General features: G+C 38.6%; 2 protein-coding genes across 4 annotated transcripts in view; both read left to right on the forward strand.

Annotated features, from left to right (window-relative positions):
* The window catches only part of LOC123505812 (equilibrative nucleoside transporter 1-like), a 40219-nt gene extending 24020 nt beyond the window's left edge, over positions 1–16199 (forward strand). For 2 of the 3 annotated variants that reach the window (XM_045257530.1, XM_045257531.1), the window contains 8 exons: positions 9419–9500; positions 9890–10029; positions 10392–10537; positions 11523–11755; positions 11980–12193; positions 12389–12474; positions 12946–13145; positions 13567–16199. In XM_045257530.1, the coding sequence (XP_045113465.1) occupies positions 9419–9500; positions 9890–10029; positions 10392–10537; positions 11523–11755; positions 11980–12193; positions 12389–12474; positions 12946–13145; positions 13567–13678 (1213 nt within the window). In that variant the 3' untranslated portion in view covers positions 13679–16199. Of the gene's footprint in view, positions 1–2411; positions 2682–9418; positions 9501–9889; positions 10030–10391; positions 10538–11522; positions 11756–11979; positions 12194–12388; positions 12475–12945; positions 13146–13566 lie in introns of those variants that run through there. The other variant, XM_045257532.1, reaches the window with a different exon arrangement.
* Positions 16200–16649: 450 nt separating this feature from the next.
* On the forward strand, positions 16650–26888 carry LOC123505810 (heat shock protein 75 kDa, mitochondrial-like). Its single transcript, XM_045257529.1, has 13 exons — positions 16650–16867; positions 17950–18161; positions 18768–18941; positions 20945–21108; positions 21374–21483; positions 21652–21888; positions 22261–22374; positions 24187–24372; positions 24668–24870; positions 25242–25383; positions 25563–25794; positions 26148–26220; positions 26367–26888. The coding sequence occupies exons 1-13, from the start codon at positions 16747–16749 to the stop codon at positions 26466–26468; spliced, it is 2070 nt and encodes a 689-aa protein (XP_045113464.1). The 5' UTR covers positions 16650–16746; the 3' UTR covers positions 26469–26888.
* The last annotated feature ends 932 nt before the right edge of the window (positions 26889–27820 follow it).

Raw genomic sequence — 27820 nt, forward strand, 5'->3', positions numbered from 1 at the left:
AAGAGAAAATGCAACTCTAAACTTTAAAGGAAAAGAAAAGTTAGATTAAAGTTAGAGCATCTTGAAAAAAAAAAAAAGGAAGAAAGAAAGCAAGAGAGATTTGATGTTAAAGATTTAAAGAAAAGAGGCGAAATGATTTCAAAACAAAAATAAAACACTTTGAAAAGAAGAGAAGCTAAAGTTAAGGAATGTATAGCAGAGAGAGAGAGAGAGAGAGAGAGAGAGAGAGAGAGAGAGAGAGATTAAGAAATTTTTAGAGAAAAGAAAAAGATATATCGAAAAGAAAAAAAACTAGCAAAAAAGAAAAAAGATATATGCAATGCCACAAAGAATAAGGAAAAAAATGTCTAAAAAAACACGAAAAAATGAGATAACAAACATGATTACCTTTAGCACCGAGCAACTCACGCACGTCAAACAACACAACTGACAACCAGGCGATAAGACGGAGAGAGAGAGAGAGAGAGAGAGAGAGAGAGAGAGAGAGAGAAATGAATGAAAAACTGCCTTCAACTACAAGAGTCTTTAATATTTGAATCCCCACATAAGTTTCTGAAACCGTATAAAATTGCCAAATAGTAGGTAAACAGAATGAATATAAAAACGCGACATGGTACTGAAGAGTCTTAATAATGTAGAAATCTTGTCACTCTGCCTTTAGACTCAATAAAAAAAAAAAAACACAAAAACTCGTGTAAATTAAGATGAAGCCTTTTGAAACAGTGGAGATGAAGCACAGAAGTGTCTGGCAATACGAGCTTAAGACAGCAACTACACAAATGACTAACTACAGTATACCTCTCCGACACCGCCCATGTCTGCCTTCTTGGTGACTGACAGAGGGGAACATTTTCAAACACCACTTCGTATTTCAAGTTTCAAGTTAAGGATGTTTATATATATATATATATATATATATATATATATATATATATATATATATATATATATATATATATATATATATATATATATATATATATATATATATATATATATATATATATATATATATATATATATATATAGTTCTATTTGGAATATTAACAAAATTTCTTCATTATTAACAGAAGATACTCTCGAAAACCAGAGAGAGAGAGAGAGAGAGAGAGAGAGAGAGAGAGAGAGAGAGCAGTGTTTCATGAATATCTCGTTAACCTGTGCCTTAATCGCGCCTTCCTGTTGTTGCTATTGCTCTCTCTCTCTCTCTCTCTCTCTCTCTCTCTCTCTCTCTCTCTCTCTCTCTCTCTCTCTCTCTCTCTCTCTCTCTCTCTCTGCACGTTGCCAAGCTCATGGATGGATACAGTGGCTCTTTCTTTTCAGCCCATCACTGGTCACGCCGCCACTTATTTTCAACCAACACTATATATAAAATAGAGCAATCGCGCGAACCATCACCACGTGGCTCCGGAGAGAAGTAGGAAATACTGTCTTGCACTTCCTTAGAACCGAATGCATTGCTCATATATATTTCAACGCTCTGACTGCCATTCCTTTCCTCAAGCTTTGTAGAACTGATGTTGTGTAAGTTTAGGGAGAGAGAAAGGAAGGGAGGGATGGAGGGAGTGAGGAAAAAGGAAAGAAAAGAGTGATGGAGCATTTCCCATATTTAGTGGCCATAGTTGTATATTCGCAAATGAAAATCTTCTAGCGTTAATGAAGTGAAATAATAAGTACGGTGTAATAATCAGTAGCAGCCAAATGGTAAAGACGTATAGGGCAAGAGTTTTACAGTGCCTGGCGTTCAATGTGTATACTGGGAACAGCGTATGTGTTGAAAGTTGTTGGAAGGAGACCGGTGCAAAGACGGAAGAAGACATGACGAGAAGCTTGTTAAAAAGATGCATATTTGAACTCAAAAATTAAGAATATTCATCGCCGTAGAGTGAGACAAACGAGGCGCAATGGAATAATGAGAATGTTTAGCGAAATGATGATGAGGAGGAAGAGGAGGAGGCGTGTAGATCGTTAGAATCAGGAGAAAAGGATTGAAATGCAAAGGCGACGTGACTCGGTGACATACCACACCTTACCTAATCTTGAACCTTGATCTTACCTCGACTTTCTGTCTTGCCTAGATGTCCGACACTGACTCTAAGTACAAGAATGGAAACAAAAAGGACAACAGCAGGAACTTTATCACCTGTCAGTATCTATCAATGGAAACGAAAGGAAGGCCAAGGAGATGAGCTGTAACTGCACGTGTTCACTGTTCTCACCCTCCAGCTCCCGTACCCCCTTGTACCCCGTTACCCTCGTGCCAGCAGGTGTTAGACATAAATAGCAACCTTATGGGAAGAGAGGGAGCAGACAGGACGGGAGGGAGAGGAAGAGAGGGAGGGATGGGAGAGTGTGGGGTGTTGAACCACGTGGTTACTTGGTTTGGCGGGTGAGCTGAGAGCGCGGCACTGGGACTCACGCACAGTGCCGCCGCCTCTCGTCACCACTGGCATTGACTTTGGTAGAGGCATCACCAGCAGCTATCAGCACAGACAGTACCTCGTGTGACGCTGCCGAGGGAGGAGTGGAGCTGCCCAGTGCTGTCTGCTGCTAGTGGTGGTTTCAGTTCGCATTGCTTGTGTGAGGACTGGTCATCTCACTCTCTCACTGCCGTCTGTGCTCACTGATTTAAGCTCCTCCTCGTCGCCTCATCGCAGGATCTCCTTCACCATGTTGTCCAAGTGAGCAGCATGTGGTCAGTCGGGGATTTCATGACTTGATCGCCGGTATTTCGTCTGTGTTCTAGTGTTCTCTTAATGTTGATTCTGCCTTCAGGTTTGTTAATGTGTGTGTGTTTCACTGTTTCACTGTTTGATCTGCTGCAGTCTCTGACGAGACAGCCAGACGTTACCCTACGGAACGAGCTCAGAGCTCATTATTTCCGATCTTCGGATAGGCCTGAGACCAGGCACACACCACACACCGGGACAACAAGGTCACAACTCCTCGATTTACATCCCGTACCTACTCACTGCTAGGTGAACAGGGGCTACACGTGAAAGGAGACACACCCAAATATCTCCACCCGGCCGGGGAATCGAACCCCGGTCCTCTGGCTTGTGAAGCCAGCGCTCTAACCACTGAGCTACCGTGTGTGTGTGTGTGTGTGTGTGTGTGTGTGTGTGTGTGTGTGTGAAAGATAACTCAATCTATACCTTCTCTTTTCTTCTGCTTCTTATGTCACGTCAATGCCATTTCCGTTCATTATATACTTTCCAAATTTTCCAATACTTATACAGGTCTCTTCCTTCTCTTTCACTCCGCTTGGTTGGTTCAGTGTGGCACTTTAGCAGGGCCAGCAGGCATGGTAATAAGTCTCCCCTCTTCCAGGACCGCGTGTTCAATTATTTCGGCAGCTTTACCCGGCTACTTCAAAGTGGCTGTAGTGGAAATTGTGGCTTCCTAGTGTGTTTAAATTATTAGAAACAAGAACCTGCGCCATCAGTGAAAAAGACGCCCAAGTTATTAAGTCTTTTTTTTTTCCGCGTTGTTGACGTGTTTCAAGTGAGTTAAGTTCAGTAAGGATCTTGTGCCGTCAGTGAAAGACAAAAGACACCCAAGTTATATTGGATATTTCCTCAATCTCAGAAACATACCTAGTACAATATAGTGATGTAACTGCTCTCTCTCTCTCTCTCTCTCTCTCTCTCTCTCTCTCTCTCTCTCTCTCTCTCTCTCTCTCTCTCTCTCTCTCTCTCATATGTGTGCTAGCTCTGGTTTAACAGGATTGAGAATCCTACATTCTGAAACTGAGCTGTGTTACCGCGGCTATTTTTGAAGAGATGATTAGACGAGTTCTCATGAGTGTTTCTCCTCTCAATACTGTACCTATCTTATTGACTCACCTCTGTAAATGAAAAAAAAAAAAACTCTTAAAAACCCGTCAGTGAAAGACACTCAAGTATTTTTTTTTTTTTTTGGGGGCGGGATGAGTTTTTCAAGTGAGGTAAGATTAATAAGGATTTTGCGCCGTCAGTGAGAAAGACACGTAAGTTATTATGAATCCAGCGGTGACAGTCTCGTTTGAGTCAACACCACAACAAGCAATGAAGTCAAGTATCGTGAGGCAAAAGCTCATAACCAAAGAAAAATGGCCTATGTTATCGCCAGAGAGAGAGAGAGAGAGAGAGAGAGAGAGAGAGAGAGACAGAGACGCATATGACCTGAAAACTTAACTGCATCAAATAGACGAACAAAAAACAGATTTACAGACCAGAACCATGGATGAGAGAGAGAGAGAGAGAGAGAGAGAGAGTGTGTGTGTGTGTATGTGTGTACTGTATGCCCGCATCTGATGAGTACTCCTGGCACTCTCATCGTTATAATGCTGTCCACATCCTTCCTGAGAGAGAGAGAGAGAGAGAGAGAGAGAGAGAGAGAGAGAGAGAGAGAGAGAGTCAGTCAGTTAGTCAGTCCGTCCGTCCTTAATCTGCACAACTGGAAGGCTCACATTAAACTCATGGCAACAAAGAAAGAGACACTTTCAAGCCGTCGTATCCTCCTCGGTCGTCTACTGGTCACCCAGCTAGTCTTCCATATTACGGAGCGAGCTCAGAGCTCATAGACCGATCTTCGGGTAGGACTGGGACCACAACACACTCCACACACCGGGAAAGCGAGGCCACTACCCCCCGAGTTACATCCCGTACCTATTTACTGCTAGGTGAACAGGGGCTACACATTAAGAGGCTTGCCCATTTGCCTCACCGCTTACCGGGATTCGAGCCCGGCCTTCTCGATTGTGAGTCGAGCGTGCTAACCACTACACTACGCGGTATGCATGAGGGAGGAAAACATGTTAGCCAGACAAAAGAGTGAGAGATGCCACACAAGGATACCATCAAGTAACAGTCTCCTCTTTGTTCTAACGATGCCCGAAGAAGAGATATGAAGCTGTGGGGTGGGGGGAGGTGAGTAAGGAATTTATAGGGAGGTTTGAAGCGCAGTGAAGAGAGTGTAGGAAGATGAGAAAGCATTTAATATGAAGCTGAAGAGTCCTTGAAGGGAGAGTACGAAGAGGGAGGAGTCTGTGAGGGTATTAAAGTGTATGTAAAGAGAGAGAGGATAACATTAGAGCGAGAAGGAGAAAAATGAGAAGACTGGGAAGGATTAAAGACTCATTAGAATGAAAATAAGAAAATTACAAGAGTATTAGAATGAGTAGGAAGAAGATCAGGAGTGTTGGCATGGTATTAGGAGTGTATATGATGATGATGAGATTGTTGAAGTGAGTATGAAGATGATTTTAGAATGTGTGAAGAAGATGATGTAGCTATTGGGATATTAACATGAATAGGAAGCAGAAGGAAAGCTGAATAGTACAGTATAAAGTTGATTAAATTGGGAAGATATTAAAGTGAGGTAGAGAGTGTGTGTGTGTGTATGTGTGTGGAGGTCTGACTGGCTAGGAGAGTAATCACATGAATGAGAGTGTGTGAGTGAGAGTGAGTGAGTGAGTGTGAGTGGTGCGTCATTCTTGTCCGTGTGAGAGTTAATGGGATTAGGGATGGCGTGTTGATGTGAGTTTATATTACACTGTGATGTTTGCTTCAGTTTCGTTGTCTCCTTCCCTCCCATCAGCCTCTCATCTTGGCGTCACTAAAATCAAAAGTTATTCCAAACACCATTATCTAAGAAAAAAAAAAAAAAAGGGGGGGGGGCGGTGACTGCACTTGAGGAATAGTCTTCAAGTTTATCACCGTGACATTGTCCAAAACAAGACTAATCATAAACCCTGAGTACTTTTAAACTCATGAGCAAAAAAAAAAAAAAAAAAAAAAAATATCTGAATGATATAAAAAGTTCCTCGTCGTGACATTGACCGATACAGTTATATAAAGAGTTGTGAAAGTTGGTATCTTCAAACGCACACAACTCTGAAGTGGGGTATTGTAGCTTAATGCTCTTATGCACGTCAGCTGTCTTGGGTTTCAATAGTCACAAAGCGAGCTACACACCGTAATTCTCCTTGTATTTAGCGATTTCCGGCTTTATCATGTCATCTTATAGCTAGTCATCTGACAGTTGATGGATTCTCAGCACATCTGTCTTAGGTTTCGTCATATGTCTTAAATGTCACATTTCTCTTTGTATTTAGTATTTTCCTGCATTATTAGCTCATCTCCTGATCTGCTGGTTATCTAACAGATAATGCATTCTTAATTGGTCTATGTTTTATCTTTTATCGTAACCATTCGAGACGTGCTGATGAGTTGAGCTACACACATGGTTTCTCTGTTGTTTTTAATTTTTTTTCCTCAGGGTTAATCATTTCACTGCTGTGGTCATTAATTGCCAACATTCAGAGTAGTGTAGGAAGATAAAAAGAATACACAAACACAGTAAGAGAGAGAAAGAGAGTGAGTGAGTTTTATCTCTTACGCAACAAAAGAACTGTAGGACAACAATATGTCTGAAAACAGATATTATTATGAAGGTTTTAAAAACATTTTAAGTTCGTTTATGGTATAATTTGAGATCTTTGTTGCTATCTGAGACATGCTTGTACCTCGACAACTTTCAAAAGGCTGTAGTTGAAGTGAGCATGGATTTTTAACGGTGGATTTGCGGTTCTACTGACAAATTAATAAGATTTCTACATTTTTATGAGGAAAAGTCTTGAGAATCCGGCTAATCATCTTTGTGGCGTTTAATTATGGTAGTGGTGTGAGAACAAAGCGTTTCTTTTTATCTTATTTTGCTTATTTTATTTATTTATTTTTGTGGGATGGGGAGGGCAGCGGGAAACATGCGTGGGAATCCCGATTGGATGGATGGAGTGTCCTCGGGAAGAGACGTGCATGATAACAACATCCTTCTCCCCTCACTACCTTCTCCCTTCTCCCTCTTCCCTCTCCGTAGCTGCCAGGTGTCACGCCAGAGCCAGCACATCCATCAGGCGCGCAGCGGTCAATCGGTGCGCGTGCTGAGGGGACAAAGTTATCTGGTAGATCGAGGCTGCTGGGATAAAAGTGACACCTGAGATCATACCTTCCTCTGACACTGTGAATAACGAAGGAAGATTTATTGAAAGGAATTGATGCTTATAACCGGAAGACAAATAATAACTGAAAAAAAACATTCAAGCTTCCTCTTTTAACAACAACAACAATAACAACAACAACAACAGCAGCAACAATAGTAATAGAAAAGAAACGTGAATGGGCGGTTTTTTTTTTTTCAAACCAACAAAACGAAAGCCTTGTTAAACTCACTTGACTCATAAAAACGCTGATCCTTCAAGTCAGTATAAATAAACCTCAGCAGCCCTTCTAATAATAGCCTCAGCCACACTGTACTACCTTGGTGCGGTGTGGCCCGATCTTGAAGCGGTCAGGAAGCAGAGGGTAAATAAAGCAATGGCCGCCAGCCCGCCACCCGCTACCGCCAAGGCCGCCATGTAACACTGATTGGGCATGATAAACAAGATTGGACTTGAGATTGGAGCCACCTAAGTGATAACCAGCGGGACACTGGGACGCCGCTGACCCTTGCTAATTGCGTCGCTCTCAGTCGCTAAATGGTACACAGCTGTTATCGTAATCGTCAGCGGAAGGCGCCACTTCTGTTTTGCTCGATATGACACCTGAGAGTCATGAGTACATGTGTTCATCTCATGGTAATAACATGGAGAGAGAGAGAGAGAGAGAGAGAGAGAGAGAGAGAGAGAGTAGTGTTGCCTCATATATTGGATGTTTCCTCAATCTTAGAAACATACCTAGTACAATATAGTGATGTAACTGCTCTCTCTCTCTCTCTCTCTCTCTCTCTCTCTCTCTGTGTATTAGTTTGATATACTCTGTTGTACTACTGCATGAGGCTCTTACACTTCAGGTAGGTGATACACTGCTAGTGTGTTAGGAAGCTGGGTAGAGTTGTCGGAAGCTGAAACGTGTTGAAATCTACGTGTAGTCTACGTTTCTTTTATTTTATTTTATTTGATTTTATTTACTGTATTTTTTCATTTTGCTTTATTGATTATTATTATTTTTTATTTTATTTATTTATTTTATTTATTTATTTTTTATTTATTTATTTATTCTATTATTATTATTATTATTTATTTATTTTTTTTTTTTTTTTTTTTTTGCTGGGATCGAATTCAGTGTAATTTCTCTATGTTGGCTGCCGTTGTCTATCTAAGCAAAGTGGATAGAGTTGGTACCCTCAGTGGCCCATATGATATAGATGTCAGCTGGGTTATTGTTGCACGCATATATGTAGCTCATGATGGGCTGCCAAATGTGTATCCGGGTGAGTGGTGGGCTGCCTCTCTGCCTTCAGCCTCGTGAATAATGTTGACAGCTTCCCTTCCTTTTCCTACTTCCAAATACGTTTTAAATACTCTCTCTCTCTCTCTCTCTCTCTCTCTCTCTCTCTCTCTCTCTCTCTCTCTCTCTCTCTCTCTCTCTCATATGTGTGCTAGCTCTGGTTTAACAGGATTGAGAATCCTACATTCTGAAACTGAGCTGTGTTACCGCGGCTATTTTTGAAGAGATGATTAGACGGGTTCTCATGAGTGTTTCTCCTCTTAATACTGTACCTATCTTATTGACTCACCTCTGTAAATGAAAAAAAAATAAATAAATAAAAATCTTCAAAACCCGTGTAGCTTCAAACTCAGAGCCTTCTGAATGTATTGGAAGTACGGCGCTGAAATGCTTTAGAATGGGCAATAGTAGGTAATGTGTGTGTGTGTGTGTGTGTGTGTGTGTGTGTGTGTGTGTGTGTGTGTGTGTGTGTGTAATTCACCACGGTCGCCTGCTGGTCACCCAGCCAGTCTTCCCCATTACGGAGCGAGCTCAGAGCTCATAGACCGATCTTCGGGTAGGAGTGAGACCACAACACACTCCACACACCGGGAAAGCGAGGCCACAACTCCTCGAGTTACATCCCGTACCTATTTACTGCTAGGTGAACAGGGGCTGCACATTAAGATGCTTGCCCATTTGCCTCGCCGCGCCGATACTCGAACCCGGCCCTCTCGATTGTGTGTGTGTGTGTGTGTGTATGTTTCAAAATATTCTATGACCATATAGTGCGTGCAAAAACCGAAATTGAAAGGCAGAGTCGTATTACAGTAATATCATGAATGTTGTATAATAAACCTTTTTTTTTTTTTTTTTGTAGTCACGACGACCTCGTTGGCATCCAAAAAGATATGACACATAAAAGAATTTATAGACGTTTGACAATGAACAGAGACCTTGCTTTTTTTCTGGTATGCAAGGTCTTGAATTTAAGAGAGAGAGAGAGAGAGAGAGAGAGAGCGAGCGAGCGAGCGAGCGCTAATCCACTGTCCAGCAAGATATAGACCATTCGAGAGAATTGGTACATATTTGTTGAAACCATTGTCCATCTTCATTCCTGTGTATCCAAGCAGTGTACCATTCTTAATACTGTGGTCCTTGTGTTACAGGGGCCGGGTGGTGTACTTTTGTTTCCTGCTGCTGGGTCTGGGAACACTGCTGCCATGGAACTTCTTCATCACTGCACAGTCAGTAAGTGCAAACCTCCTGAGGCTCACTCACTTCCTTGGTAATTTGGAAAACTTGACACACTTATTGCTCACCTCCACATTACAATGAAGAGTAGTAATATTTATTGTCCTATTTTCTGTTCTCCATTAATTTGTGGAATATTTGATCTCCTCATTACTGTATATTAAGTGATAGTGGTATGATAAATGTTTTGTTTGTGGTAACAGTGTACTCAAACCTAACCACAGTCCATTCTAGTCATGGCAATAATCTTAATTTCAATAGTAATGTGTTTAACATGAAAGAACGGGCCAGAAAAATATTTATATATACATATGTGGAAGCAAAAAGGCACAGAAATGTACAGCAGTAACATTGATATCCTATTTACAGTATTCTTTCTTTTTCAGTACTGGGACTTCAAGCTGGAGAACAAAACAGGCAATGGAACACGGACACATTTACAAGACTTGTACACACCCCTGCAAGTCTGCCTTTCTCAGATACCCAATTTTATATTCTTATTTATTAATGCACTCTTCAGTCACAAGTGAGTAACTGGCTGTTTTGCTTTCCTTTAAGTTGTATGAAACATACCTTAATGTATAAATGAATGTAGAGTGATTTGCTATGCTCTAGATTTTGTAATCATGACTAATTTTCATCTTTTCACTTACATTAATTTTGCAGTTTTAAAGGTTTTACCAATTTTTATTTTTTTTTATATCTGGGATTCACAAAAAATTTCAAACTCATTTCATTGCTTTATTTTAGACAGATATAAAGTTATCACATTTGTATTTTTGCATTTTTGTGTTCAGTTACTATTAAAGTAATGTGCTGAGATAGTTACAATATCAGTTGTAAATGATAAAACTTTTGTATGAAAATGTATTCTTTTCCAATTGGCAGGATCCCTCAGCGAATCAGGCTCCTTGTCTCTTTGACATTAATGATCCTGCTTTTCTGCATCACCACTGTGTTCACCCAAGTGAATACTAATGAGTGGCAGGTTGGCTTCTTCACCCTCACCATGATCATCATCATCCTTATCAACAGTGAGTGAGATTGTTAGGAAAACACTTCATGTTATCAAGAAGTTTGTCATGCCAGATGGTAAGCCAGATGGTGTATTACCAGGGACTTACCACTTACAATCTAAGGAGACAAAATATACAGACTTACATTTGTTATTTCATATGTAGCCTCAGTTTGAAATGAATTTGACCTTATGTAACAGTGTGTATTTTATTTTTATAGATGTAAATACTTGAATACTGCTTGAAATTGTATGCAGCATTGTTGCACAACCTTTATTTGCCACATACAGTATTCTTATTTAGTGTCTCTTATTCACGTAACATTGTCATATTATCTTGCTGCCAATCACATCCTCATTACAATAGTGTTGCCATACACTTCAATATGCACACACACACACACACACACACACACACACACACACACACACACACACACACACACACACACACACACACACATATATATATATATATATATATATATATATATATATATATATATATATATATATATATATATATATATATATATATATATATATATATATATATATATATATATATATATATATATATATATATATATATATATATATATATATATATATATATATATATATATATATATATATATATATATATATATATATATATATATATATATATATATATATATATATATATATATATATATATATATGTGTGTGTGTGTATATATATATATATATATATATATATATATATATATATATATATATATATATATATATATATATATATATATATATATATATATATATACTCTCTTGTAGTGCATGTCACACAATATACAATTACATCATGAAATATATAATGACACATGACCTGAACCTTACCAACAAAATATATTTAGTTACTTATCTTATCCAGAGCATAACAGGTGCGTACAGTGTTGCAACACATATCCAATTCATATCAACACTACACATGCACCGGTGTTACTGTGCCACATCACCCACAGGTGCCGGTGCTGTCTTCCAAGGTGGCCTGTTTGGTGTGGCAGGAATGTTCCCCGAGAAGTACATGACTGCTGTGGTGTCAGGCCAGGCCCTGGGCGGTGTGTTTGCCTCAGGTGCTCGGATTGTGTCTCTCTCAGTGGGAGCAAAGGATGAAAATTCTGCATTCATTTACTTCATGATTGCTGTTATCGTCATGATTTTCACTTTAATAGCCTATTTATTTATGTCAAAAACAGTAAGTAAAGTTACCCTTTTTTTTTTTGTGTGTGTGTGTGGAAGCAATATATTATTGTACTTGTACAAGCATAGCATTTTCAAGTTCTTGTTTACAAAAAGTATGTTCTGTTTAAGGTAAGAGGATGCATTTATAAGAGAAAATTTCACACTGAAAATTCAGGTTATTTAACACCAAGCACTTAGTTAGTCAGCCATTTGGTTATTTAAGAAATTTTCTTTCAGGATTTCTACAAGCATTATACCAATTGTCATAAGGCTGAGAAAGGATCTGATGATGCCCCTCAAACTGAAAGGACATTTAGTAACCAGGTCCAGATATTCAAGGAGATTTGGCCACTGGGGGTGTCTGTGTGGGGTGTATTTGCTGTCACACTTGGTGCCTTTCCAGCTCTGTGCGTCAAAATAATTTCCACTTCAGAAGATGAAATTTGGTCAAGTATGTCTTTAATTTATCATATTGTCTTATTTGAAAATTTATTAATAAAAAAATTGCTGTTTTCTAATATTTGTGCAATCTAGAGAAGTTTTCTATATATTTTTTCATCACAGTAGAGTACGTGATAATTTTCTTGATTTTCTAATGGTCAATTTTGATAAGAAAAATTTATGTATTTCATTTTTATTATTTTAGAGGTGTACTTCCAGCCAGTTGTTACCTTCCTTTTGTTCAATATTGGTGACTACATTGGACGTCAAGTGGCTGGGTTTGTGATGTGGGTGAGTGTCTTACCTTCATTAACATTGTATTAAAGATCCTGCTGATGGTCTTCAGGCTAGATGGAATTACTTTTAAGATGTGTACTGTTCTTATATGTCATGATATAAAGCATTAGAACAGGTAAAGCATAAAGATACTGAACATAGTACATATAGAAAAGATATCTGAGTGAAGAAACTGTGAGGGGCACAGTTTAAACCTTTGGTATTAAAGTGAAAATTTTTAGTCTAATTTTTGTAGTCACCTTTATATTTCATTGCATTTCCATTCAGCAAGAATGACAATAGGACTGAAAATAAGAGCCTTGTTTTGATGTAATAGGGAAAATTAATATGAATTTGTAGTTGTAGGTGATGTCAATTTGGCTGGCCTGCAAAGTTATAGGGATAATGCATCAGTCCTATATGGGAATGTGAAGATAGTGTTCATTAATTTCTAAACCTGTCATTGTCTCTGTTTTCTCTTTACAGCCTCGGCGTGGCTCCTGGATTCTGTATGTGATGGTTGCACTGCGAGTTGTATTTATTCCGTTGTTCCTGCTGTGCAACCACAATCCTAACTCCAGCATTCCCACATTGTTTGCTCACGATTCATGGTACATCCTCTTCATGCTTCTCTTCTCCCTCTCCAATGGCTACTGCTCATCACTGTCTATGATGTATGGTCCAAAGTGAGTATTGAGCCATATTGCAGCTTGCCTTCATAATTCATTGATCTGTTACTGTTGTTAGTTGGAATGGAATTGCATATCTTAGTCAGAAAAGAAAAGGTGTAATATTATATTTTCATACACTCTTTCTGTTATTTTCTTTCACTCAATGCTGCGTAAAGTTTTATGGCATCTTGATGTATAAGTCTGTTGTGTGACAATTTCATCAGTGTGTACTATCCTTGAACACCACTTTGTGTGGAAAGGATGCTTAGAAGAAATGGGATTTAAAAGAAGTACTACTGTCATTCCACTGCTTATTTTTGGTGTTTTCTTTGTGTTTATTGAATAAGATGTGTAAATTTCAGCATCCATCTCAAGCTTTCTGTACTGCTCCCTGAAAATTATATGAATTGTGTTTAATGTGATCTCTTTTTTCTAGGATTGTGACAGAGGACAAAGCTGAGGTTGCCAGCAGCATGATGGCAGCCATGCTGGGCTTGGGCTTGCTGACAGGAGGCCTCTCATCATTTGCCTTTGCTCTGATTAGCTAAGAACACAACTTCCTGGTGGTACATGACGATGACTATTGTGGGGTGATCAAATCACCTATGTATGCCTTTTGTAATGAAGGTAGAACAGCCATTGAGCTCTAAATGGTACTGATCCAAGGAATTTTTACCCGGTATATAATAAGAAAATTGGCTGTCTCACAATAGCAGATTATTATACATTTTGAACGAATCTGCTAATAATATTCATTGCAATTTTTTTTTTTTTTTTTTTTTTTTTAATTAATTAATTTATTTTATTTTATTTTATTTAAAAAAAATGCAAAAAATTGCATAACTTATTTTTACATGAATTTCATTGGACTTTTTTATGTATTTGTATCGTGAGGCCCAGTGATGTGGCAAGCATGCTCGGCTCCCACCCAAGAGAAATTGAGTTTTTCATCCCCAGCCTGCTAAAGACAGAGTGAGATTATCTTGTTAAGTCCTAAGCACCCTTCAAATTATGTCCTGTACATATTTGCTGCTGGGTGAACAGGCCCTACACACTAAGAGTGTCCCCCATTTGCCTAACTTCACCCAGGACTGGAACCTACGAATTCTCAGTTGTGACCTGAACATGCTGACCACTACACTACACTGTGTGTGTGTGTGTGTGTGTGTGTGTGTGTGTGTGTGTGTGTGTGTGGCGTGCTTGGGTGCGTGCACACATGCACTTACTCCCAACAGTAAATTAGAGATAGTCTACAGCTCTTTGCCATACACTGAAAGATAAACATGCTAAGGTATGGAAGAAAATGTTTTCAAGAACCTGAAATATTGTTGATAGATGATATGATAAAACATTGAATTTACTAATGATATTCAGTGACATAATACTCATCATTGTATAATTCTTCACTCATGACAATGATGTGCATTTCATGGTATGAATACGGAGATTTAGATGTGTAACTGTACATGATGTACCCAGAATGGCTCTCCATAGATATCCTTGATAAAGCATACCACCAAAGTTGTCAAAGATAGGGATAACTTTTTTTAGTTGACTCATCATCATCATCATCATCATATTGATCATCATCACCTCTGTTGCCATCACCACTATCACATTTCTCCAGCAAGCAAGTGCTGGTGTCCAGACTCCAGGAAGAGGAGTAAATTATACAAGCCAAACAAGCTTTCCAGTGTGATTCATTGACACAACATTAGAGTTTGTTATTTTTATCATGGCATGTAAGGAAAGTAAAAAAAAAAAAAAAAAGATATATATATATATATATATATATATATATATATATATATATATATATATATATATATATATATATATATATATATATATATATATTACATAACAGAAAAGCCTCTGAATTATTCTGCTTTGATTATAATCAAGAAAACAGTGGCTTTCAGGGGTCAGTATATCAGTATTGCATAAAAATGCATATTATATTTTTAGTCATTGTGTTGTATTTGTGTTTTGTTTTAACTGTTACTTTGCACTTATAATGCTAAATAAATCATGTGTCATGGCACAGCATTTGTTTTTGTTGGCAAAATACTATGTTTGTATTGTGATCCTTATAGAAGACTGGGTCTCCTATCCATTAGGTCCATGTGAGCTAAGTAGTGAAAACCATCCCTTTGTTAAATATTTATTTTCAATACAATTTTTGCCTCTAATTGGACATTCTCCTTCCCAGTGAATTTACAAGTTTTGTATATCAAGTGGAAACTTACTGATGTCAAGAAATGCTTCATATAGCTTTTAAACTGTAAAGTGAAAATATTGAATTTCATCATAGCTTCAAACTATAACACAGGTGACAATTCCAGATGAATATATGTGTGGTGAGCTTACACATTTAGCTGCATGCCTCAAGTATAAAGGCAGGTTCACACGTGTCAATTTGCAGCTGAAATTGCAAGTTGGTAGAGTTTCCAACTGAATATTGGTGCCTAGCGACTGGAAAAAACTAGTTGCACAATTTGTGACTTCGTTTACACAATGATGTCACGGAGAAAGGTTTGAAAATGTGATGTCGATGTAGAGAAGGAGATTTTGGAGTTGAAGAGGGAAAAAGAGCACATCTGAGACCCTAAAAGTGAATTATACAGCAAAAAAAGCTTATGCAAAATGGGCGTTCGATGAGATAGTTGCCTCTTTCCAGTGACTGCTTCCCTCTATGCAGGGTGTTGTTGGAGATGAGGATTGAATACTTGTGATGATTTACCAGAGGAAGACAATTTTGCTGGTAACTGTTTGTCTGCATTTGCTTCTCGCCAACCAGCCGATACTTCTCAGTCGCTATGTGTGAACATGTTTCCACTAGAAGGGCTCAGTTGATACTTCTAGTGTCTTGCAATTTCAGTCGCATATTGACACGTTGTGAACCCATCTTAAGAGTGGATTGTTCCAATGGACTTAAGCAGGTACTCAGGAAGCTCACTGTCATGAATTTATCAAATTTCGGGAAAGTAGTCTGTTTGAAAAAAAAAAAAAAAAAAATATGTTGAATCATATCTTCCTGTAAAACAAAATATAATTTCTCTAAATATGTCTTATCCTTTTACAAAACCTCCATCATAGGTATACCAAAATGACTCTCTCTCTCTCTCTCTCTCTCTCTCTCTCTCTCTCTCTCTCTCTCTCTCTCTCTCTCTCTCTCTCTCTCTCTCTCTCTCTCTCTGGCTAATCTTTCTGTTTGTGGCTTACTGTAGGAAGCATACTTTTAATGAAAGGTTTCAAGTCACATAATCAATGACTTCACATTAGCCCATATAACTGTTAAGATTTTGTACAGTTAGTGCCCTCAGAAACAGTTTGAATTTGGCGCTTAAACAAATTATATGTGCATACTTTGACAATTCAATATTTATAATGAATTACAACTTAATTTTACAGATTTGTACTTTATTGAATTTAATTTCGAATAATTATTGTGTAATATGATAGTAGTTACCGTAGGTGTTTATTGAAGGTGGAAGGCGGTGGGCAGTACTCAGGGAGTCAGGATCAAGAGTAGCGCTGGTCCGTCCGTAATCCGTCGTCTGCTCCTCCTCCATTCTCCTCCCCTCCCCAGCTGCAGCCTCCACAACAAGCGGTGATGGCGGCACGTGTGTTGAACCTCGCCTGCCTCTCCAGGGTCGGCCTCCGTAGCCAGCATATCAGGCTACCAAGGAGGACACTAGCAGCCCTTACCTTCACTCCTAAGACACTCCAGAATGGTAAATATCGCTCCTGATCGGTAAACACTAACAAATCTTTTCTTATTGTCAGAAACTGTAACAACCCCCGTACTATAGTATTATTAGCCTCTCTCTTCGTGTATTTAGAAATGATATACCAGTTATTGTCGCCCTGATTCTAATACAAGTCTGTCACATCCCGATTATCGTCCCAGCCAGCCTTAGCCGGTAAACTTTTGGTCTTCTTCTTCTTCTTGGGGGTTTGTTGGGGCCGTACAGGGTGTTTGTCACAGCCTCTAGTCTCCCAAAGGTGCAGTATGTGGTGGTAATGTGTTCAGGCTTTATCCGTAAACTTTTGGTTAGCTACATCAAGTTGATCTTAAGGAGAAACTCCAGATTGACCGAAACTATTATTATTTGGTGAGCTGCAGTGTGTCAGAATATGTACATTTAGAAGTAGTTAAGTAGGGAATTATAAGCCAAAGAAACTGACAATCATGCTATGCATTGTCTAACACTTCAAAGAGATCTTACTTTTCAGGTACATTTTGAAGAGCTTTGATAATTATATAACTTTACACAACAGTGCATGAAAAATGTATATATTCAAGATGGGGTTTAATAACGGTACACGAGCATAACTGTCTTTGGGTAAAATTGTGTAACCTCCCTTAGATTTTAATTCTGCAGTTTAAGAAGTACCAAATTAGGTAAAACTACAGAACCACTGCTCCCCCCTTTCCTCTCCTTCAAATTATGTTCAATCTCTAATGAATAACAAGCATGGAAACTTATAACCACAAACATTGGTCACATTTCACTGGTGAAGGAGGCTGCTGTGCTTCTTTACTTTTCTTTTCCACTGATTCAAATATATAATCTATAAATGATACTCTTCAGTGAATTTTATATGAATTTGCTTGGAATAGTGTTCTGGTGGTACTTACTTATAGTAGCTACATGTAGTATAATGCTTTCATATTCCCTGAAAAATTAGGCACCTTTATTCAGTTTAATTTGACTTCTTTTTTCTTTGTAAAGTAGTAATCTGGGAATGTTTATACTGTGAGTTATGTTTATGATTTGACAGCATTTATCTAGAGCAACACATCTTCCATCAGAGCGAGCTTTGGGTGTGAGTGGGCTGTACCGAGGCCTACACACCTCCCCTCGCTGGGCCCAGGAGGCAGCCAAGACCAGCGGAGACCCACAGAGTTATGAGTTCCAGGCTGAGACTCGCATGCTGCTGGACATTGTAGCCAAGTCACTCTACTCAGAGAAGGAAGTTTTCATCCGTGAGCTGATCTCCAATGCATCAGATGCGATTGAGAAGGTTGGATAAAGATTCTTGTTTAATAAAAAGATCATAATCATATGTATTTAATTTTCTAGTTATGGGGTTAGATGACTCAAATCTAACACTTTTTTGTAAAAGCTCCATTTAAATCTCTGATGTTCATCTTTCTTATTTCCTTTTCTACACAATATCTCCCAGTCCTCTTCAGTCTAATTGTCATTCAAAAGTTGTGTTGGCCCAGCTTGTGGCCTGATTGACGATGGGTTGAACTTGTATTTATCTTTAGCTTTGAATGTTCTTTCAGGTATACAGACCCTGGTGCTCTGCCTTTATATGATGTTTTGGCCACAGATATATTAGTGTTGGATATTAGTCTAATGGACTATAGAGAGAAAGAAGGATCAGACTGTATTGATTGTAGGATATTATAGTTTCCAGTTAGTGTTGTCAGGATATTTAAAATTATTTCAATTTTTGATAGGAGAGGTGAGATTTTGAGAATGACACAACATTTCCATGTGTAGTTTGTACTCAAACTGACAAAATTTGATAGTGCTCTTTCTGGATTATCATTGTTTTTGTGTGAAATGTTCTTGTTCAATGTACCAGGTTACCAATATCTCCCATACCTCTACCTGACAGGCCCGTTACTTGGCCTTACAAGGCACACAGATGGATTCCTCCGAGGCAGACATGAAGATCCACATCACCACTGACAAGTATGACAAGACATTCACCATCCAAGACTCGGGCCTAGGCATGACAAAGGAGGAACTCATTGAGAACCTTGGCACCATTGCTCGCTCTGGCTCAAAGGTACTGTACATCATTTGTAATAATTTACTATCTCTTTGACTGTTTGTTTATTTTTTACTAGTGAAAGGTGTGATACCTAAAAATAAATTGTTTGTACTACACTTGACCCTCGAAACAACGGACCTCCCATCAACAGATTTCGGAAACTACGGACAAATTCTGGAGTCCGGTTTAATCTACGGACAAATATTAAACTGCGCGTGATTGTCCGTTCTCGGCAAATTATTGTCCGGTAGGTGGCGGGTTGGTCGCATCATCAGCTGTTGGCCGCCATGTTTTATCTACAGTCCGTGTGTTTTCAACCAGTTTATTAATATTTATTAAACTGACCATGCTCATGTCATCTATTTCAGGTTATTTGTTGTACTTAATGTTTTGTAATACTGCTTGAATGATTTCTTAATGATTACACTATTTTACGTACATTTTATACAGTTTTTTACGTACTTTTGCAAAGAACGGACTTGCAATCTATGGACAGGGTTGTGCACACATTTGTCCGTTGTTTCGAGGGTCGAGTGTATTTATATCTATGCAAGACCAAATTATGTACAGGCAACCCCCACTTAATGAATGGGTTACATTCCTGAAAAAATGTTCTTTGTGTGAATTTTCGTTAAGCGAACTAATTATAACAAGTTTGACCCCTGACTTGAACTTCCATTGAGAGTAAACAAAGCTAGAGTGCATCATAGTACAGTAAAAGGTTTAATGAAAGTAAAAATTATGAAGTTAAACATTTAAGCAGTTTAATTTAAGACTAAGTCATTTTAATGTACACTAATGTATGTATGTAAGTAACTTTATAATGTTGATGATCTTCAATTTATGAAGAGGGGGAGAGTGGAGCGGAAAAAATGCTAGCCAGCAATGTGTGGAATGTAAACAAAGAGCACATCATTGTACTGCATACAAAACTCATGTACCATTTAAGCATCTTATTTTACAACAAATTGTAAGTAGTAGTGCAAATATTACTTACACATTCAGTCAGAATCTGATTAGTAGCTGATGCCCATGACGTCTGGTGAGTCTTGGTCATGGGGGAACGAAGTGGATGCCACAGGAGAGGAGGGTGTGTGTGACCTTGAAGAGATGGACTGAGCAATATCTTGAAAGTGACGGTGCTGGTGACACTGATGATTTGGTGGAAGGAGTGGATGGCCTGAAGTAAGACTCGATTGATGGTTGTGTAGCCTTGCGTCTCTTTGCAGTCAATATTTCTCTGTAACAACTGAGTGCTTTTTCTATTTCATAGGCTGCAGTAGAACTCCTGGAAGAATTTGGATCCACTTCTTTTAATGAATCAATGGCACACTCTATATTGGGAAAGAATTCTTGCAAAAAATTAATTGTTACCACTTGTTCTTTACCGGGATAAAAAAATTTTATACGAGCTGATGGTAGTAAAAGGAAACGTTCGTTGTAGCAGAATTTTGTTGTGTGAACGTTCATTAATCAGGGGTTGCCTGTATTTTTACTGATAGGTATGATTTGTTCCTTGCTTGTGTGTGGGAGAACCTTATCAATAGATAGCTGTGCTATTCAACCTGGGTGGACAGTCCACCTTATAGTGGACGAGATTAAGTGAGGGGTGGACTACTGGGTGGACGAGATCCTCACCTGCACGTGTCTGTTTCATATACAAGAGATTCATTCTCTTTCTCTCTCTCCTATATTTCTTAAAATACATACTACAAATACACATTTACCTATTGTAACATCGAGGTTGCCACCTTGTCTACTCGCAAGACCCCAATAGTACAACCACGTGAGGGACTGTCTCGCCATTGGTTGTCATGAATCACGCCAGTGCTATTCAACCTGGGTGGACAGTTTTGGGGTGGGGTGTACAGCTTCTACTTAATCACCACTAGGGGTGGACGGCATTAAAAAGGTTGAAGACCAATGCCCTAGACCATCTGATCCATACATTACTGCATACATTTATGTCACACAACTCCTCCTCTCAACTTGAATTCAACACAGTCATATGCTCCCAGATGTTCATCAAGGAGCTGCAGGAGGCAGGAACCACAGATCCACAGAGCATCATTGGCCAGTTTGGTGTGGGCTTCTACTCAGCCTTTATGGTTGCAGAGAAGGTGGAGGTGTACTCTCGCTCCCGCCTCCCTAACAGTGTGGGCTTCTGCTGGGCCTCTGATGGGTGGGTATTACCTGTGTGTGTGCACATTTATGTAGCATTATAGTGATAACAGAGATATCTGTTCAGTTTGTATACATAAAATTTAATGTTCTGTGAAATTGTGATATCACTTTTGGAGCAACTGTACCAGAAGACCTGAAGGAAATGTCACATTCTTGTATTTATTTTGATGTTTTGCCTTGCCCAAACATAAGTTGAACCAAAGGACAGGTGGACAATTGTTCGTGGTACAGTTAATTAGACAGGTGTTTACTTCTCTTTTCAGGTGTGGCAAATACACCATTGAAGAGTGCGAGGGAGTGGAGCCTGGGACCAAGATTGTGTGCCATCTCAAAATTGCCGACAGGGAGTACGCCGATGAACAGACAGTCAAAGGTGTGGGTCTTGTATGATAACTCTGTTGTGAAAGCGAAAATTGATTAGAGAGTGTAGAAACTGAGATTATTGACATAGTAGCCATAAAGAGAGAGAAAGAGAGAGGAGCAAGGTCTCTCTTCTCACTCCCTCTCCCTGTTATTTACACATCCCTACCTCCCTCCTTAGATGTGATCAAGAAGTACAGCAGTTTCATCAGTGCGCCCATCGAGGTGAACGGAGAACAGGCCAATAACATCCAGCCGCTGTGGTTGATGGACCCAAAGGAGGTGTCCCCAGAGCAGCACGATGAGTTCTATCGATTTGTTGGCTCAGCGTATGATAAACCCCGCTTTGTACTCCACTACCGCACAGACGCCCCTATTGATCTCCGCTGTGTGCTCTACGTGCCTGAGGGAAAGCCAGGTGTGCAGTGGTGGTGGTGGTGCTGATACAATGATCACTGTAATGTGACTAAAAGAGTAGTGTGAATGTGACAGCTGTGTGCTTTGTTTAATTGTAACATCGTGAAATATACTTGTATGCCAATGCTTTATAATGTGGATTGAAGTGGTGATGAAGTGGAAGTACTTTGTTTTTTCTTGCATTTTAGTTTGCTCCTTTAGAGATTGAACACATAGACATATGTTATTCTTTACTGCACTAATATTTGTATTAACACTGTGATGGGTGGAAGCAGTGACATTATCAGGGATATGTTGTCAAGACAATCACTTTGATACCAGCAGCATCAGCAGCATTATTATTGTCTTCCAGTAACCATTTCCTTCCCTGCAGGTCTATTTGATCTGAATCGTGAGAAGGACAGCTCAGTCTCTCTCTACTGCCGCCGTGTTCTCATCATGAACAAGGCTGAGAACGTCCTCCCTAAGTGGCTCCGATTCATGAAAGGTACAGACCACCACACTCTGCCATCTTTTAATTTTTATTTTCAATCTGATTCTTGTCTCTCTTTTCCTCTTTGTTATCTTTGTTTCCCTTTCCTTTGTCTTGCCTCAGTTCTTGTTTTCCTTTTTCTTTTGTATGTTATGTCTTCCATCTTGTTTTCATCATTATCATCATCATTAACCTTGTCTTCTCTCTGCCTGTCCTTGTTCTGCTCTCATCCCCATTTTTATCTTGATTTTCATTATTAGCTTTGCTCTTGTTCTTGTTTCCATTTATACATGTACATTTGTTCTCGTTTATTTACTTGTTTTCATCCTTATCTTCATTCTGATCCATATCTCCTCCATGTTCTTGTCTTCGTCTTGGCCTCATTATTTTTTGTTTTCTATTGACATTATAAAAAATCCAGTCCCAACTAAAATTGCATTTAAGTTTTAGTTTAATGATACCAAACAAAAGTTGATCAGAGTTTATATAAAATTTGTGGAAATTTTTTGTGTAAAAATACCTTTTGAGATATTTGCTCCTAAGATTTTTCATAATTTTGTCCTTGTTTTGCTATTTGTATTTATCTGATTGACATGAAATTTTCACACATGATTGTGTATACATTAGTGACTTCTTGGAGCATGATGAGATGATAACCCATCAGATCCTCACTTCTCGAGATAAAGGCAAACCCCGCATAATGAATGGGTTAGGTTCCAAAAAAAAAAGTGTTCGTTATGCAAAAATTCGTTGTACGGGGTCCTAGGGTGAGTAAAAATGAATAAATAATAATATAGAATAAAATAAAAAATCCAAACGCATTGAATTCGGACGCAGCAGTGGATGGTGGTGGTGGTGATTCAACGGCGTTTTCAAACTTGGCCAAAATTTCCCCAATAAAAAAAAATTTTATTGCGGGGTTTGGTGTTAGTTGTGTTATTTAAGTGTAATAAAACAAAATATTCGTTGTTTAAATGTTTGTTATGCAGGGTTTGCCTGTATTATTATTCACTCGTACATGAGGGTTGGAAAGGCAGCACCAACAGTGTCATGGCAATCTGCTGTATTATTACTGAACTGAACACTGAGTTGTTATTAGTGTGTTGAAGTGAGATAATGATACATTAAAGTATTTATTACTCATCTGGTCCAGCTTTATACATGTCTTGACATACTAATAGTGTTATTGTGAGAGTTGTGTGATGTGTAGTAGTGATGATGAAGGTAGTGAGAAAAAGAACAGTGTTTGAAAAGATAGTAGCAGTCTTATGATATAGAGAGATGGTTTAGAAGTGTGGCAATGAGGTGTGGGGTGAGGCCAGGCTCTTGAAGGGGGAGACGGAGGTGAGGATTTAAGGTCCAGCTGTCTACCAATGATACGTTTGTTTGTTTGTTACTTGTTGTCTTCTCTTCTTGAAGTTTCTGATTTTGATCTTTGTCAGTTTATGACTGTAAGGACGTTATTTCTGACACCTGGCCACGTACTGTATAGGGCGTGAGTCAGGCTATGACGCAGTCACATGAGATATTTAAAAATGGCTTCCTGGTGGGAAGGGTATTTAATTATCCAAAAAAAAAAAAAAAAATACACCATCTGGTAATTTAGGATCTGAAGGTTTCAGAGAGACAAATGTAATCCCAAAATTAAATAAATAAATCCAGCACCAAGTCTTTTTTTTTTGGGGGGGAAGGGGGCAAGGGGGAGGGGGATTGATATTTGTCGGACATTCGTATTTGGGAGATCAACCTTTTCTCTTAGTCTGAATTAGCAAGGGTCAACATTAGTCCTTTTACCCCTTTGACTGTAGCACAGTATTGTGATTACAGGTGTTGTGGACAGTGAAGACATTCCTCTCAACCTAAGCCGAGAGTTGCTGCAAGACTCAGCTCTCATCCGCAAGCTTCGGACTGTCATCCAGAACAGAGTCATTCGGTTCCTCTTTGACAAGTCACGCAAGGACACTGAAAATTACAACAAGTTCTTTACGGATTATGGAATCTTCATTAAGGAAGGTTAGTGTGGATGTGTCATAAGAAAAGTAATGTTCTTTTTCTTTATTGGTTAGAATGTGATGGTAAAGTGATGCCCCATTACTATATATTTTTTTATGGCACATCATTAGCCATTTTTGAGAACTGGTGTCATTTCATTGGCAATTGTTGAATGGAAGGGGGATTGCTGAACTTAGCAATCAGATGAATTGAAATAGTCTACTTCTCTATTCACTATCAGAACAGGAAAGGAAAAGAAAAAAGTAACATGACTTTTCTCCCTTTAAGACAACCTTTATTCCTGGCCACCTTGCAGGTATTCTGTCAGCACAGGAGCAGCTGGAGAAGGAGGAGATGGCTAAGCTGCTGATGTATGACTCCTCTGCCAAGCCTGTTGGGGAGAAGGTTACCCTGCCTGAGTACATTAGCCGCATGCAGGATGACCAGAAGGATATCTACTACCTGGCAACACCCTCCAGGGAGCTTGCAGAGTCATCGCCGTACTTTGAAGCTCTCAAGGTAGATTATCATGTTCAAGTGAAATGTTGTTCAGTTACATTATGAGATTAGAACAAATAATGAGATTGACTTGTAATCTTGTTTCAGAATGTAGATATATTTTGAAGTATTGGCTGGATAGATTATAGCCTAAAGTTTATCGGAATCAATAGAGCAGAAATACACAGCAGATTATAACTTAGTGCCACATGATGTGAGATTGGCCTGCAGATTTTTCAAGCTCTAAAGTGATATTTCAGAAATGCTGTTCCATATATATGTTTAGCTATACTACCTTCAAATATAGAGGCAGTGGTACATACCATGCTGCTGACAATAACATACATATATTCAGAATTTATAACATTACTCTACTTTTGATTTGTATGCAGAAAAAGAATGTGGAGGTGCTGTTCTGCTATGAGCCATATGATGAGGTGGTGCTGATGCAGCTCAGGGAGTTCACTGACAGAAAGATCATCTCTGTTGAGAAGCAGATGCGCCAAAGCAAAGAATCTGTGGACTTTGACACGAGTGAGTACTTCATTAAGTGTCAAAAAGAAAATATCGCTAATACCAAGTATAATGTTTACTTTTTGTCATTTGTAGTTTAAGTTTTGGAATAGTAGATACAATAGGTATTATTAATCAAAGAATAATTATAGATTTACCATCTACGTTAGCCCATTATTTATTACGCTCATCTTTCCCAGGTGAAGGCAGTCTGAGACGCTCTGAAGCCAATGAGCTGATGGACTGGCTGAAGACTGTGCTAGCGGGGCGGTGCTGGTCGGTGAAGGCCACCCCCAGTCTGGAGTCTCACCCATGCGTGGTCACAGTGGAGGAGATGGGAGCCGCACGGCACTTTGTACGCACCCAGTTCTCACAGATCCCAGAGGAAAGCCGCTATTCCCTCCTGCAGCCACAGCTGGAGATCAATCCAAGGTAAAGGTAATGGTGCACCTGATGGGAAACTAGTTATCAGTAATATTCTGTAAAGTTATGATGGCCTCAGTACTTAGTTCAGTCATTTCTTATGCTTAATTCTTGTAAGGTATTCCTGAATGTATTCCTGATTGGTATTATTATTTGCTCCTGCATTATTCAGTCTCTGAATACTTTTCTTTAATAGCTTATTTCTCTCTCTCAAAACATCACTTTTTTCATAAGCAAGGATTCTTCTCTTGCCATCTGATAATTGTCTTATATTTTATCTCAAAACTGTTTAGTGCAATTGTATGTATGCTGTGAAAAATGTTACATTTTAATTGTTTACAAGGTGTAATCCATATTTGCAGCCATCCCATCATCACAAAGCTGAATGATCTGCGCACCAGCAACCCTCGGCTGGCTGAGCTCATCGCTAAACAGGTGAGTCATGGTGGCCTGTGCTGCACCATCACCAGCTAGGAGTATACAGAGCAGTCCTTCAGTATAGTGATGGCTGGTGTTTGACAACAGTCCATTGCTAGTCAGTATTGAGCACTACTAATCATTTGTTTCTTTGTTACCCACAGCTTTTCAGCAATGCCATGGTGGTGGCTGGCCTGGTGGAGGATCCGCGCACTGTGCTCACCACCATGAATGAGTTGCTGCAGCTGGCACTGGAGAAACACTGAGGTGTGACTGACCAGAGTTTGAGATGACACTTGAAAATAAGCTAACATGAGTCACTGACTTCAAGGACCTACAGCTGGATGTGTTGCCATGCAGTTTATTGCCATAGTAGAAATAGTAGATTAGTGAACAGTGTCATAGAGGAAGCATATGACCTTTTCAAGCAGATTGAAGTGTGCACATTCTTCCATGGAGTGGAAAGGTTTTAAGTACTCCATTGATAAATGATGATAGAAAAATTTTGGGAGAAAGGTTACTAAGGAGAGCAAAAATATATGGAAGACTGAATACAATTAGTCTGCCTGAAGGAAAAAATGGAAAGATGTAAGGAAAAGCAAAACAAAGACCATGAGGTATTGTTTTAGAAGTTCATCAAGAAATTAAACAAATGGAGTGAATGAATAATGTGAGTATGAAGTGGGGAAAAAAAAGAGAAAGAAAATGGCAATTAAAATAAATTATATATATATATATATATATATATATATATATATATATATATATATATATATATATATATATATATATATATAGAGAGAGAGAGAGAGAGAGAGAGAGAGAGAGAGAGAGAGAGAGAGAGAGAGAGTGACAGATAAGAAAATGATACCGCAGGTGATGCATCAGTCATGGACACAACTGTTGTCTTTGTGTGGGCTTTGAGCTGTGGCTGAGGGTGCTTACTTTTGTTGATAAATAATGGGAGTATTTTGTACACTAGATATAATATTTTTATCTTATTTGTATGGCAGCCTTACAGCTGAACATTCACATGCTACAACTGGGTTGCTCAAGCCACCCTGTGTATATTGTTTTTATTCAGTTTGTTTCTCATTTCTAGCAGTGAGTTACAACTTATGATTTACACCAGGTACAGTACCTAGTCACTGTTAGGTGAACAAGAGCTGCACATATACAGACACACTGTGTGTGTGTGTGTGTGTGTGTGTGTGTGTGTGTGTGTGTGTGTACACACACACATATATATATATATATATATATATATATATATATATATATATATATATATATATATATATATATATATATATATATATATATATATATATATATATATATATATGTGTGTGTGTGTGTGTGTGTGTGTGTGTGTGTGTGTGTGTGTGTGTGTGTGTGTGTACACACACACACACATATATATATATATATATATATATATATATATATATATATATATATATATATATATATATATATATATATATATAACCTTTGTTAGAATTCTTGCTCCCACATTTCCATCTGTGTGATATGGGCTGTAAAGGATGGATTGGGCATTGAATTAATTTTACATTAAAATTTTTTATCATTTTGTAGGTGTTGGAATTCTTTATAA

This window comes from Portunus trituberculatus, chromosome 18, assembly GCF_017591435.1.
Source record: "Portunus trituberculatus isolate SZX2019 chromosome 18, ASM1759143v1, whole genome shotgun sequence".
NCBI classification, from domain to species: domain Eukaryota; kingdom Metazoa; phylum Arthropoda; class Malacostraca; order Decapoda; family Portunidae; genus Portunus; species Portunus trituberculatus.